Source organism: Micromesistius poutassou (assembly GCF_964030765.1).
Source record: "Micromesistius poutassou genome assembly, chromosome: 13".
Classification (NCBI taxonomy): domain Eukaryota; kingdom Metazoa; phylum Chordata; class Actinopteri; order Gadiformes; family Gadidae; genus Micromesistius; species Micromesistius poutassou.
In genome coordinates, this window is record NC_140283.1 from 8077340 (window position 1) to 8092040 (window position 14701).

The 14701-nt window shown below is 51.5% G+C and overlaps 1 protein-coding gene across 1 annotated transcript; it reads left to right on the forward strand.

Moving 5' to 3' along the window:
• Positions 1 to 5373: 5373 nt before the first annotated feature.
• zfpm1 (zinc finger protein, FOG family member 1) lies at positions 5374 to 14359 on the forward strand (the record flags this gene model as incomplete). Its single annotated transcript, XM_084477863.1, has 5 exons — positions 5374 to 5533; positions 5923 to 6219; positions 7585 to 7836; positions 8228 to 8470; positions 8799 to 14359. Coding segments are annotated over 5 exons (3660 nt in total), but the record flags the coding sequence as incomplete, so codon positions are not given.
• Between the last annotated feature and the right edge of the window lie 342 nt (positions 14360 to 14701).

The following is a 14701-nucleotide window of genomic DNA, read 5'->3' on the forward strand; positions in this document are numbered from 1 at the left end:
TTTTTTTTGTTAGGGGAGGGAGGAATAACATGAATGACTAAATGAATGAAGAAATGAAAGGTCAGAAAAAGGAGAAGAATTCTGATCTCTCTCACTCACACACACACACACACACACACACACGGCACACACCACGGCACACATGGCACAAAACCGGGCTGTCCAAAGTCCAGCGGCAACGCAGAAAATAGTGCTCGCTAAAAGTCAAGTTGGCACACAGCAGATCAGCTGGTTCTTTCCCCCCCCTCCTGAGAAGGACAGGTCTTCAGCCGGCATGTCCGCACCGGTGACAGCCACGAGAATCCCGTTATCGCCACGGTTATGATATTATTAGGACTATAATAGTATTTTACTCCCCTTTACGCACATATCCAATATCTGCGGAGTATGAATGAACACACATGGGGTACATAAAGACACCACCTCTCAACTCTATAAAACATGTGCAGCAGATGTAGCCGTCTCATTTGCATATACAAACACCCAAGTCCCCCGGTGGCAGCTGTGGCCGTTGACGGATGTGTAAAGAGGACTTAAGTGTGTGTGTGTGTGTGTGTGTGTGTGTGTGTGTGTGTGTGTGTGTGTGTGTGTGTGTGTGTGTGTGTGTGTGTGTGTGTGTGTGTGTGTGTGTGTGTGTGTGTGTGTGTGTGTGTGAGAGCAGGGTGTGTAGGATGGGATGATTCCTCTACCCTCACCTCCATTCATTTTGAAAAGCAGGGAGAAGATGAAGTACTGAAATGAGCCGGCCGTCATTTGCATGTGGATTTGTTATCGCTGCAGGAGAACTGCTTTTCTCTTTTCCTTGAAGAGCGATAAGGAGAGGGCATCACAGGGCACACCGGTGTGTGTGTGTGTGGGTGTGTGTGTGTCTGTCTGTCTGTCTGTCTGTCTGTGCCTGTGTCCTTTATGAAAGCGTGTCGATCTGGTGATGAACACGGTGCGTGTGTGTAGGTACGTGCACGGTGCCTGCGTGGCCGCGTGTAGGTGCGTGCACGTTACCTGCGTATGCTCTATGTGTGTAGGCGCGTGCACGGTGCCCGCGTACACTGTACGTGTGTAGGTACGTGCACAAGGGCGGCAGGCAGTGGCAGACACGTGGTTGGTTCACCAGAGGTGGAGGTGGAAATGGTTGATGATTGTGTGTGTGTGTGTGTGTGTGTGTGGGGAGGGAGGGGGTTAATATCAGACCAAATAATTAGATTCGCTATCATGTGGGCGACAGCAGTGCGGGGATCAGGCAGATTAAAAAAGGCGGGGGGGAGGAGGTGTGTGTGTGGGGGTGGTGGTGGTGGTGGTAGGGGGTGTTTGGAGGGCCGTGGGGTTTAAGACTGCAGCTCCTCGGGTGCTTAACTCATCCACCTCTCTGTGAACCAGACAGTAGATGGATGGGTGGATGGACGGACGGATGGATGGGATGGCCGATCGTGCTGAACTATCGATTGACTATAGATAATAAGGGAAAGATGAATGGCAGCTGTGCAGTTTGTGAGGGGGGAAAAAACAAAAAAAACACCGTCTGGCGTGGAGGGAATGTGGATGGAGAGATGGGTTTGAGGAGAAGCAGACGGATGGAGTGATGAATAGATGTAGAGAGCAGATCAAGGTGTGGAAAAATAACCGGATGTGGCGAGAGAAAGGGGAAGCGAGAGAGCAGAGATGGATAGATGGGTAGAAAGGCGTTCCGTGGAATTGACTCCTTATCTACTTTGCCTCTTTCTCCCTCTCCCTCCCTATCACATCTCCACTCTCCCTTCCGTACTCTTGAATTCTTTCTCCTTCTCTCGTCCTCCTCTCTTCTACTTTGTAGACACTATTATTTTTACCTTTTCCCTAATTCTACTCTTCACTGAATGTGCACAAACTGCAGTCAGCGCAAACTTTGTTGGTGTGCGTGTGTGTGTGTGTGTGTGTGTGTGTGTGTGCACGCCCATATAGAAATTGCAAAAAAAACATGGGGTAGGTATGTGTGTGTTTTGCTTGATTAACCTAAAGAGGAAAATCTTAATATTTTGATTATTCTTTTCAATGACTATGACTATTTTAAACACACCTATAGCGGTCAGGGTGTTAGGTCGTGTATGGTGACTGCTTCTGTGTTCAGCTGTGAGCCTGACAGGACACTGCACTCCTCTTTAGGACAGCCCACACCCTCGCGTATGACTCACTGTCGTACACCTCACTTCTTTACTGTCACGTCAACAATAAGTCACTCATTATTCTTTCATTGTTTTTTCGGGTCACTTCTTTTCCAGAGGCAGCTAGTTGTGTTTCAAACACGTTTGGTGTGTGTGTGTGTGTGTGTGTGTGTGTGTGTGTGTGTGTGTGTGTGTGTGTGTGTGTGTGTGTGTGTGTGTGTGTGTGTGTGTGTGTGTGTGTGTGTGTGTGTGTGTGTGTTGGGGGTGGTTTCACCACCTGGTGGCTGGAGTATTCCCCTTAACTTGCTCCTACATCTCTGGCATCTGCATTCTCTGTTGGTTTGCTCTCACACACACACACACACACACACACACACACCCTCATCAAAGTGTGATCTGGCCCTGCGCCTCTTTGAGAGTCTCATTAATCTTTCTCTGTAACCGTGTGTTGGTTTGTGTGTGGTACTTTGTATGAGAGATACTGTGTGTGTGTGTGTGGTACTTTTGTATGAGGGATAATGTGTGTGTTTTTGTGTGGTCATTTATATAAAGGATAATGTGTGTTTGTGACCACGTCCTTCCCATTGGTCAGGTGCCCTCCAGCAGCAGTACGTCAAAGGCCTTGGGGTCCTGTATCCTCTGTATCATCTGAAGCCCAGGTCATACAGGGCTGTTTATACCTGTGTTATTACAGCTGTACCCCCATCCACTCCTCGCCGCCCTTCTATGCCATTAGCTGGTTGTTGACATCATCTGAGATTGACAGAAACTAGGCTGAGACCGCTCCTCTCATTAGGATCTAATTCCCCATCCGTCCTTCCACCCGTCCATCCATCAACCTTTCTTGGCCAGCCATCAGATTCCCAGCGCATGTTATCGTGTTCAAGGCCGTAAACGCATATTTCCTGAGGATTTGCATGGGTTTGGTCTGCTTCAGTTTGCGAGAGTTCTTCTTTCTATAACAAAGTGCATGTGTTGACATGTGCGAAGCCTGCAAACCCTGTCGTCCGGAACGCGGTGAAACAAACTCCCAGAAGGCTGTGGGACTCCTCCCCCCTCCCTCTCCCCCCCCTTCCCCACACCCCCCTCCTCCCCCCCAAAAAAAACTGACCATGACTCTGAGATCAGACGATGGCTCCAGTGTCGGGTTACAAATTAAAACAAAAGGAAGCTCTATCTGCGCATCAGCACTGGTTCTGTGAAATACAATACGGCCGGCCTCTTTATGTTGGGCGTACAGTGAGCAGAATGAGATGAGCCTGGAGCTTTTGTTCCGTCCCTCACCTCTACTGTCTTTAACGTTCTGATTCAGCACTCTCGCACGCACAAGCTCACACACACGCACTTGCGCACGCACGCATGCACGCGCACACACACACACACACACACACACACACACACACCTTCCTCCTGCACACAATCCTCCACTGGCACCGACTTTACTCCCGCGCCTCCTCTTATTGGATGCATTATTATAATGATTATTAAATCATTCTTAAGCCTCCGGCAATGCTAACTATCCTCAAACCGGCACACCTTAAGTTGCATCTCAATAATGGATCTGAGTTAGATGGTACATACTCAGGGTTTTCAAACCCAGCTCTACTGTGTGTGTTGTCGTGTTCCGGTTCCTACCAAACCAGACGGCGGATGGACTGTTGGCTGTTTGGATGGTGGACTGTGGGGCTCGGGTCTGTTCTTTGGGAGGACCTGTGCACTTGGTGGTTTGTTGTTGACACTGTTGGGTTCTGTTAACTACACTTCCCTGTAATGACATCACTAGAAGTCTCTTATCAATGTTACTTTTTTTTTCTTCTTCTTTTTTTTTACCTCAATACAATTGTGTCCGTTAGGCGCAGATAACAGCATACCTTTCTGTGTTTAACTAAATCAAATTGTAATGATATTATGGCACGGCTGTGAAATAAGAATGCAAAACTCTAAAACACAGTACAGATACCGATAAGTATACCTATAACCATGTGGTCAACAAGAAAGAAGAGTTACCCTGACGGGAAACAGAAATGTATCGTCAGCATCATGTCTCCTTCTTGGTAACTGCTGCCATCTAGTGGAGGCTTGTGAGTACTGCCAGAACCCTGACCTGCAGCTTGCATTGCAATATTGGCTTTAGCAAATAATTAAACAGCCTACTATGTCTTCTATCAAGGTAAATGTCAGAGTTTTGTCATTTCTTGAAAGTGTATTATGGGATTAGAGTAATAAATACACACAAAGTTCAGTCTGTGTGTGTGTGTGTGTGTGTGTGATGGAGCCATGGGATAAGCCTGTGCCCTGGGACTGATTGAGGGATGGAGTCTCATTGAAGACAAAGACAAGATTGTCCTGAGAATACTCAGGTGTGTGTGTGTGTTGGAATAAGTGGACCCAGGGAAACAGGAAAAACAAGGGCTGCATAAAACACACACACACACACACACACACACACACACACACACACACACACACACACACACACACACACACACAGTAGATGTTGGCTGGCCAGTCTTTGTCCAGTTTATCCAGAAAGGATCTTATTATGGTAACGGCCTGAATAGGAGCTTAGCGACCTCATCAGATCTCTCTCTCTCTCTCTCTCTCTCTCTCTCTCTCTCTCTCTGTCTCTGTCTCTGTCTCTGTCTCTTGCTCACTCTCTCTCACATTTTTTGGTTCTCTTCTCATTTATAACCAGCCCCCCTCCCACCTACTCTTTTTCTCTGCAGCGCTTTGTTCACACGATACCCCCCTCATTTCCTAATTTCCTCTGTGGGTTTTTGATTACCCATGTTCCCCAGCCCTCCCTTTGTAAACAACTGTTAGCCGCCGTCGGAGCGACGGGTGCCGTGCCGCTGGTGTCTGTGTCCGAGAGCGCTTAGCCAGCGCACCGGTGGCACGCGCGTGCATGTTGGCTCATTATTCTGTGTGTGTGTGTGTGTGTGTGTGTGTGTGTGTGTGTGTTAGATGTGAGGTCGGCGGGGAGAAAGTCATAGAGAAACTAATGGCTTGCAACAGTTGACGAGTGGCGGGGAGAATGATCCGCTTTCTCTCTCTATGAATTGAATACCTGAGCTCAACATGAGCACTAATCAATGGGATGCTTTAGCTACATTATTAAAGCATATTCAAATCTTAAAGCCATAATGTCTGGGCAGCGCCACATTATCAATTTGTGTTGACAATTTACACTTGAATGTTAATTGGGTTCTATCAGCAAATGAACACAAATTAATTGTGTGTGTGTGTGTGTGTGTGTGTGTGTGTGTGTGTGTGTGTGTGTGTGTGTGTGTTGCAGGGCTCCAGGCTGACTCTGGTCTGCGAGGACTCGGGGTGTTGGCTGAACAGAGTGCCGGTCACTCCGGACGCCACGGCCGCCAACTGTACCATCTACAGCCGAGGTAACGACAATACACAACGTGTCTGCTGTCGTACATACACACAACACCCAAAAAACACTATAACTAATGAACAAACAATAAGAGGCTGTGCGCACCCTAATACCTAAAACCTGTGTCTCAAAATCACACTTAAACCTCACATAGGTTTTCCCATTATCAGCCTCTAGTGGTTTGAGGTGTAGCCACAGCTGTAGCTGTAGTCGAGGGAACACTTACTGTCATCTGGGCTTTCCCCACGGCGGGGGAAGTGGACCACAATGAATGCAAAAAAAAAATCTTAAGAAGCTTTTCCAGGTCAGACGTTGGTTAATGGAGCAAGTAGAACAGTAGTAGAACAGTATCAAAGTGCAGCTTTAACCCAGGTGCTCCCCCGCCCCCCCCCCAATCAGGCGAGCAGCTGTTCTGCACGCTGAGCACAGAGCTGCTCCAGGGGGACAGGCTACTGGCCAACCTGTCCACGGAGGCTCCGCCCCTCCGCTCCTCCTCCTCCCCCACCGCGTCTTCCACGCCGCCGCCGCCGCCGCTCGACCGGCTGCCCCCGCCGACCTTGGCGACCCCGGCGACCCAGAAGCCCCCCGCGGTGAAGGAGGAGCAGCCGTCGTACCCGGCCTCGCTGCACTCTGACATCCAGCTCCTTCCGCAGCAGGCCGGCATGGCCGCCATCTTGGCCACCGCCGTCATCAACAGTGAGTGTTGTCCATCCGTGTTTTTGTCGACGCCATCGAAAGTGAACACGTGAACATCTCTGTTTAATTCCATTCATGGATCTCATTTGTGGACCTGACTGCCGCGGGCTCATTTGCGTACTTTCTCACAGTTTGTGCTTTGGGTGGTGTAGTTATATGGAAGAGTCTACTGTCATGTGCTTCAAGTGCCTGGGTTGTATTGCTGGGTATTGGTTTGCTTGTAAAACATTTTTTGGGATTATTGTTAAGTACTTTGTTAAATAGGGGGGATGTATTAACTGCCTTTCAACACACACCAAACACACACACACACACACACACACACACACACACACACACACACACACACACACACACACACACACACACACACACACACACACACACACACACACACACACATACACACACATACACACACACAGACTCTGATCGAATGGCTTAACTATGTCGTTTGTTGCTCTACTCATAGTGGTGCAAGGCCGCTTGTCTACCACAAGATGGCACTGCAGCGCTTCATGTAGTTATCAACTTGCCTTGCAACTTTAAATCCCTCAGGATGTGTCTCATTACAAACTTTTGTAACGTCAGTAAGCCTCACAATCTGTGTGGATGCTCGCACACACATTCACACACTCACACCCACACACGTGGAGATTGTGAGTAATCCATCTAAACCAGGTGTGAATATGTGATCACACCTATTCTCTGATTCATTTCAAACATTTCACCAGACATTTAGCAAAGCATGTGAATAATTCAATGATGGCAATAACAAAATCACACGGGTCACTGCAGAGGAACAAATAAACGTACACACACACACACACACACACACACACACACACACACATATATACACACACACACACACACACACACACACACACACACACACAAACCCCGCAACCTTCAGCAGCATGTGGATATCATGTTTTCTCTGTGATAACATGTTGCTTTTATTGCCATGATTTCCAAATTCTGTTGCCGTGGAGACTATCCACAGAGCCGTATAATGGGTGTTTCAGGTGATTTGATGTGTGAAACAGGTGTTATCTCCGTGGGTGTATAAATGTAGCAAACCGTGATAGTCAACATGTGTGAATAACATGTGTAAAAGCGGCCTTGCTCTCTTGATGATTGTTGATCGTGAATTGCATTGTCTCCATTGATTTATTTGACAGCAATCCTAATTGTTTCTTCTTCTACTACTTCTCCTTCTTCCCCTTCTCACTCTTCTTCTTCTCATTCTCTTTCTCACTCTCCTCCTTCTCCTCCTTCCTCCACTTCCCTTGTCCTCCTTTCTTTCTTCTTCCTCCTCTCTTTTGAATCCTCCTGCTGCTGCTGCTGCTCCCCTCGCCACAGAGGACATCTTCCCCTGTAAGGACTGTGGGATCTGGTACCGCAGCGAGAGGAACCTGCAGGCCCACCTCATGTACTACTGCGCCAGCCGGCAGAAGCAGCAGCAGCCGGCCGCCGCCGCCCCGGCCTCCCCCCCGCTGGCCCACGACAAGCCCAAGGAGACCTACCCCAACGAGCGCATCTGCCCCTTCCCCCAGTGCAACAAGAGCTGCCCCAGTGCCAGCTCCCTGGAGATCCACATGCGCACGCACAGTGGTAAGAGGCCGGATGAGCCCCGTAGTGGACCGATACACACAGAATCTCTGAATGAGTAGTACTGATCATAGTCCGTAGGGAAGCAGCACAGCCTCACTGGAGAGGAAAGCCGCATCACGGATGGTTGGACTTACACTGGAAGTTACTTTGTCCTGGCCCATGACATGTTTGTTGACGGGTTAAAGTGTCACAGTCTGCTCCATTAATCTTTGGCCGGACTGGAAATAATGTTGGATGTCCAGTTTGTGGTCTGGAATTATTGAATGCTTTTTTATTAATGTTTACCTTTTCTTTCTTTCTTTCTTTCTTTCTTTCTTTCTTTCTTTCTTTCTTCCTTTCCTTATTTCTCTCGCTCTCTCTCCACCTCCCCCCCCTACAAACCAACGTGCAGGCGAGCGTCCGTTCGTCTGTCTGGTGTGTCTGTCGGCCTTCACCACCAAGGCCAACTGTGAGAGGCACCTCAAGGTGCACACGGACACGCTGAGCGGCGTGTGCCACGGCTGCGGCTTCGTCTCCACCACCAGGGACATCCTGTACAGCCACCTGGTGACCTGCCACATGGTGTGCCAGCCCGGCTCCCGCAGTGAGGTGTACTCGCCGGGGCCCGGCATGCCCAACCTGCCCCTGGCCACAGGTTGGTCCAAAGAACACAGCCCGCAGCCTTTTGCTTACGGTTGATGGGTCGTGATGCAAAAGAAAATCAATGAAACTCACAAATCTTCCAGCTGAGAGATTTAATTGATTTCCAGTTTGTGATACAGTTGTTGTTTTTACTGCATTACAGATTTGATGATCAGACATTCTTTTAGTAAACACCATTTGCGTTTCTTGGTGACCGCAGCAGAACCGTGGCTGAGATCTGAGACTTTTATTGTTGGCACAACAAATAGAACACTGAACATAACCACACACGGCGTCCTCACCCTCCTAACCGTGTGATCTCCCTGTTCTCCCTCGGCCAGGCCTCAGTCCGGGCGACTCCGGCGTGGTGCTCAAGTGTCAGCTGTGCGGCCACAACTGCGACAACCCGGCGCAGCTGCAGCAGCACGTGCGCACCCACCTGGAGGTCCGGGTGCAGGCGGAGCGCAGCCCCACCCCGCGACAGAGCCACCCGCACGCCGTGGACCGCGCCCAGCTGCAGCCCTCGCCGCGGGGGGACAGGGAGCCCCCGGCCTGCGTCCCCCGCCCGGACTCCTCCAGCCCGGGGGCCAACGGCGGCTCGGCCACGCCCAGGGGCTACAGCCCCCCCGGGGCCTCCCCCGCCCCGCTGCGCATCAAGGAAGAGCCCCGCTCGGACTCTGAGGAGGAGGAGCCGCCTCAGCGGATGGACGTGGAGATGGGGGAGGAGAGAGGAGAGGAGAAGCTAGGAGGAGGAGGAGGAGGAGGACAGGAGGGAGACGAAGGGGATCAGGGTTCCAGGAGGAAGATAAGCCCGGGTCTGGGCGCCGCGTCCACCTCCCAGACGTCCACCTCCCCCAAGAGTCCCTCGGTGGCCGCCATGAAGGCCGAGCCCACCAGCCCCACCCCCGGGTCCAGCCCGGCCCCCCAGGGAGCCGGCGCTTCGGTGTTGCCCGGAGGCGCCGTGTTCCTCCCCCAGTACATGTTCAACGCCGAGGCGGCCATCCTGCCGCAGGCCTCAGAGATCCTGGCCAAGATGTCGGAGATGGTCCACAGCCGCCTGAAGCAGGGCCAGGCCGTCCTCCAGGGCAGCCCCGCCGCCTTCTACCCCGCCGGCGCCTCGCCGGCCGCCCCCCCTGCCGCCGCGGTGGTCACGCCCCCTCACAAGGGCGCCACCTGCTTCGAGTGCGACATCACCTTCAACAACATCAACAACTTCTACGTGCACAAGAGGCTGTACTGCTCCAGCCGGCATCAGGCCGACGGGCCGGGGGTGCCCCGCGAGGCCGCCCCCGGGGCCCCGCCTTCCAGCGGGGGTCCGGACCCCTCCAGCCCCCCCCAGGGACCGGGGAGCCGCGCGCCCTCAGCCTCCCCCACCCACTCGGAGCCTCCGGCGGGCAGCGGGGCGTCTGACGGCGGCAGGCTGGCGGACATCAAGACGGAGGCGGCGGCCCCAAAAGAGGGCGTGTCCTCGTCCTCTGAGGGGGAGGGAGGCGGCGGCAGCGTGGGAGGAGGGGCAGGAGGAGGAGGAGGAGGAGGAGGAGCAGGAGGGAGGCACAGCGAGGACAGCCACAGCCCCGCCAGCGGCTCGGCCGACGACCGGGAGGACGACCCCACCAAGACCTTCTGCGAGGCGTGCAACATCCGCTTCAGCCGCCACGACAACTACACGGTGCACAAGCGCTTCTACTGCGCCTCGCGCCACGACCCGTCCAACCTGCGCTCCAACCACCCGGCCCGGCTGGCGGCGGGCTCCGCCCCCTTCGTGCCGCAGCCCATCCGCACGCGCAAGAGGAAGAAGATGTACGAGATCCACATGGCGCGGACGGAGGCCCTGGCCAAGGCGGCCGCGGCCGCGCTGGCCGCCGCCGCCCCATCCCCCTCCGCCCTGGGCCTGGCGGTGAAGCGGGAGCTGTCCCCGGGCGCCGCCGGCGCCTCCAGCCCCGAGGGGGACCGCCCCATCGACCTGAGCAAGAGGCCCCGGCTAAGAGAGACCCCGAGGGGCAGCGGCGGCGGCGGCGGTGGTGGCAGCGGCGGCGGCGGTGGCGGTGGCGGCGGCATCCTCCCCGCCCTGCCCCTCACGGACTACCACAAGTGCACGGCGTGCAGCATCAGCTTCAACAGCATCGAGAACTACCTGGCCCACAAGACCTACTACTGCCCGGCCACCACCCTGCAGCCGCACACCCTGGAGCAGCTGAGCCGGCTCAAGCAGAGGCCCGCCTCCACCTCGCCCCAGAGCCGGCCTCTGCAGGAGCGCGACGACTTCCTCCAAGGCGCGGAGGCCCACGCGGCGGGGGGGGGCACCTCCAGCCCCCAGCCCGCCCTCGCCCTCGCCCTCCCCGGCTCGGAGGCCGCCTCCTCGCAGCGCGCCTCCACGCCGTCCTCCGGAGCCAAGGGCCCCGGGGCGGTCTGCCCGTACTGCCCCAACAGGCCCATCGCCGGCGGCCTGGTGGAGCACTTCAGGTCCTTCCACGGCATGCTCCTCAGCCTGCCCGCGTCCCACGACGCCCGGCCCAGCCCCAGCACCAGCCCCAGCCCCAGCCTCAGCCCCAGGGAGGGGGGGCGCCCGGCCGCCACCGCCGCCGCGTTGGCCTCCACCAGCCCCGACGTCAAGCCGAGGCTGGCGCTGTCCCGTCTCCGGCGGGACAGCGTCAACGGGCAGGCGAGGCAGGACAACTCCCGGTCCCCCACCTCCCCACTGCTTAACGGGAGCCCCCGGGCCCCGGGCGGCACCCCTCCGCCGCTGAGCTCCCCTGTGGCCGTGTCGCCCTCCAGGGCCCTCTCTCTGACGGCGTCGCCCGTGCCCGAGGCCCTCCGGGAGCCCGCCGGGGCCTCCCTCCTCCCGGACAAGGCGTCCCTGGCCTCCCACCCGCTGCCGTCGCCCGCCGCTCCTCTCGCCGGGCTGCCCAAGAACTCTGGGGTGTCCCCCGTGCAGAACGGTAACTCTCGCTTCTGCCGGCTGTGCAACATCAAGTTCAGCAGCCTCTCCACTTTCATCGCTCATAAAAAATATTACTGCTCGTCACACAGCGCCGAGCATGTCAAGTAAGGGGAGGGGCTCTTTGTAGCCCTGCTTTGGGTCACGGGCCAAAACCTTCTATGTGGGCGTTCACGCACACACATCCACAGACATTTGCACGCACAGACACACACACACACACACATACACAAAGACTCCTGCGTACCTCCCGTCTTCTGTGGTTCTCGTTTGTGAGCCCGATTGGCACAGGGCTGGCTATGTTGTGTCGGCCTCTTCTGTTACGCACACCTGACAGGCCCTGAAGCCTGACCACTGTCTGAAGGTGGGGGCAGAAATGGGCAACAGGTGGTGTTACGAACTTACGGTATCCAGCGTTCCTCCGTCTCCCCCCCGTCTCCCCGGGTCAAAGATGGTATTACACTAAACGCTGAGATGAATGTGCTACCTAGCTAGCTAGCGAAACAGCTAGCCACTGACCTAGCTACCCACCCCCCCCCCCACCCACCCCTCTGCCTGCACTAGCCGGTGTTTTGCCTCGTCCCCCAGATAACTTCGGCCCAAACCAAGAGACACGGAAACATTAATACTGTTCAGATTGTTGTATCAGGGGACGCTAAAATGAAGAAGATTAAAAGACAAATCCCCCTGGACCCTTCACTGTCACTCTGTCTAACTGAATTGTTGATTGTGGCAGTGATCTGCCTTTTGGTTGTTTGAGGCAGTCTTGTACGATGATGACAAATGAGTACGCTGGTTCTGAATAATTTGTTGTTCCCGAGCTCTCAAAGCTTTTAAAAAATGAATTTATTTCTGTGTGGGGGAAGAAAAAGGACTTGATCATGGTTTTAATGTTTTTTTATCATATGTGCATAGTGTAAGATGTCTCAGAAAGAATTCTATAAGGCTTTTGGTTTCAACACTGGCTCTTTTTTGCTTACTAGAGAAGCTTGCGTGTTTTCTTAGATGAAAGCAAATATGTGGTATTGCCATGTTACCCATTACAGAAGGATAATATTTGAAGCTAATGTGTTCTACATTCATTACCACTTTTTATTTTCGTTGTACTTCTGTTAAATTGAGAGACAAAAAATGTGAACTATTTATCTTTTAGTCCTCACTGTTTTCACGTCAACGGATACTACCTACTTATTGTCCACCAGAGTATTTGTACTTTTTATTTGATCAATTTTTTTGAATACTGTTCGAAGGAGACGTTTTTTGGGATCCAGGTGTATTGAAGTGTGTTATCTTAAAGTGTAGACGTGTGTGTGTGGTATCTCAGGTGGTAATCACCCCGGATCGCGGTGAACCTGACTTGCTACCACATTGGCATCTTATCCTTTTCTTCACTCGATTGTTTGAAATTGACAGTGGGGTTTGAAATGACAACAGTAGCGCCCACTCAAGTTCCCTGCTCATTCATGTCACGTCGCGATCAAATCGTATTGGACACAGGACTTTCAATGAGGGTGTTTGGTGAAATAAGAGTTCAAATGATGGTTGAGTATGATGTCATTGTAAAGCAAAAAAATGCATTATAAATACATATATTTATATAAATATATATACATATATAATGCTTTTTTTGAGCTGCATCAAAAACAGGATTTGACTGACACATGGTCTGTGCTTCTCTTTTAGAGTGCCGTTCTCTAACTGATTATTTTATTATCACCTTTTGAGAAAAAGCCACTTGTATTCTTGGATCTGATATACGCCCGAGATACACCCGTCTTTTGAAGGGACTTGTTTCTGTCCGGTAATGAAGGTGTGTTGGTCGTACGTGGGGTGAACTCGATCGTATTATCTCTCTTTCTCTCTCTCTTCCACTCTCTCTCTATTGCTCCCACACTCACACAGGCTGTAAGCGAAAACTGTTCAATGCAATTGTGTTTGTTTTTTATTTTTGGTACGTGGGTGGGTATGGTATGGTCAGGTTACTGGCTTCTGTTTGTCGTAACTAATGGCGTTACATTTAGTTTCAGATGGGAGATGACTTCACATCGTTTGAGTCTCCTCAGGTTCGCAGGGCTAGGAAGATCACCGTTACACTGCAGGCTGTTACACTATACCAACTGCTAAATAACGCCTTCACTTGTCTGTTTATCATTTCCTTTTTTTTTCACATCCTTGCAAAACTCTGTATAACGTGCTTTATAATTGTCCCGATTTACAAACCGCTGCTGAAAATCATTGTTCTTGTGCTGTATGATTGGCTGACAAAATGTTCAGATGTATAATGATTGCATTATTTTACCAGTACAAAAGGTTAACTACAATGTCTATGATGATGTCAAACTTTAAAAAGCCACCAAAGCGGAACATGCATCAACACACATGGTTTGGGAACCCATCAATTTAACTTTTGTTTCTGTTTTGAAAACAAACAGATTTTTACTTGTTTTTTTCGGCCAGTGTTGTTCAAGTGCTGATTTTTTTCAAGTTGTTTACAATATCAGTCTTTGTTTCTTACTTGATCCCTTCAAAAGAGAAAAGACGGGAGAGAAAACAGCCATCTCCTAATACAATTCAAACCATTCATTTCATTTTCATATATTTGTTTTTTGTTTATTGCGCTGCGTTGCAATCGAATTGTGCTGAATATTTTAGTTTTTTTGGAGGCTTGTCTTTTGTGATATATTTATGTTTGTACAGCACTTTTTTCTCACCTAAAAAACATTGTTTTACCTTGAAGGACTACCTTGAAAGATCTGGACCCGCTCACGCAAAATAAAAAAGTACACTTTGTGATTGGTTCTAATTCATTTGATCGACAATGGAGGATACATAATGAATGTCAGGATGAGCTTTTGTTTTTTCTCCATTCATTTCTTACATTTTTTTCTTTGTTAGCCATTATACTTTAGTTCATTTCAATCTCATGTTCCATTACACTCTTGTCCAAACTATGCATGGGGAAATAAAAAGCGTTCTGAGAGACACTGAAGAAGAGATTTATGTGTTTGCCTTCTTTCTCTCTTCCTTTCCTTTCCTCTGCTCTCATGTGTTTCTAAAGGTTTTGCCTTTTGATACACCCCCCATCTTACACCTAATCTACACAACACCTTTCAACGAGACCTCCATCCAGACACACGGTACACTCAGAAACTGGAAGGTAGAGAACGTTTCCAAGTGGGCTTTAGTCTCTAATCATCTCCTAAGAGCAGAGGCTTGAATGAATCATTAAGGTAGATAGGAGCTGTCAAGGTTTCCCCCGGTGCTCTGCACCACTTGCAGAGTGCTGTGAATGTGTGGCGCAGGAGG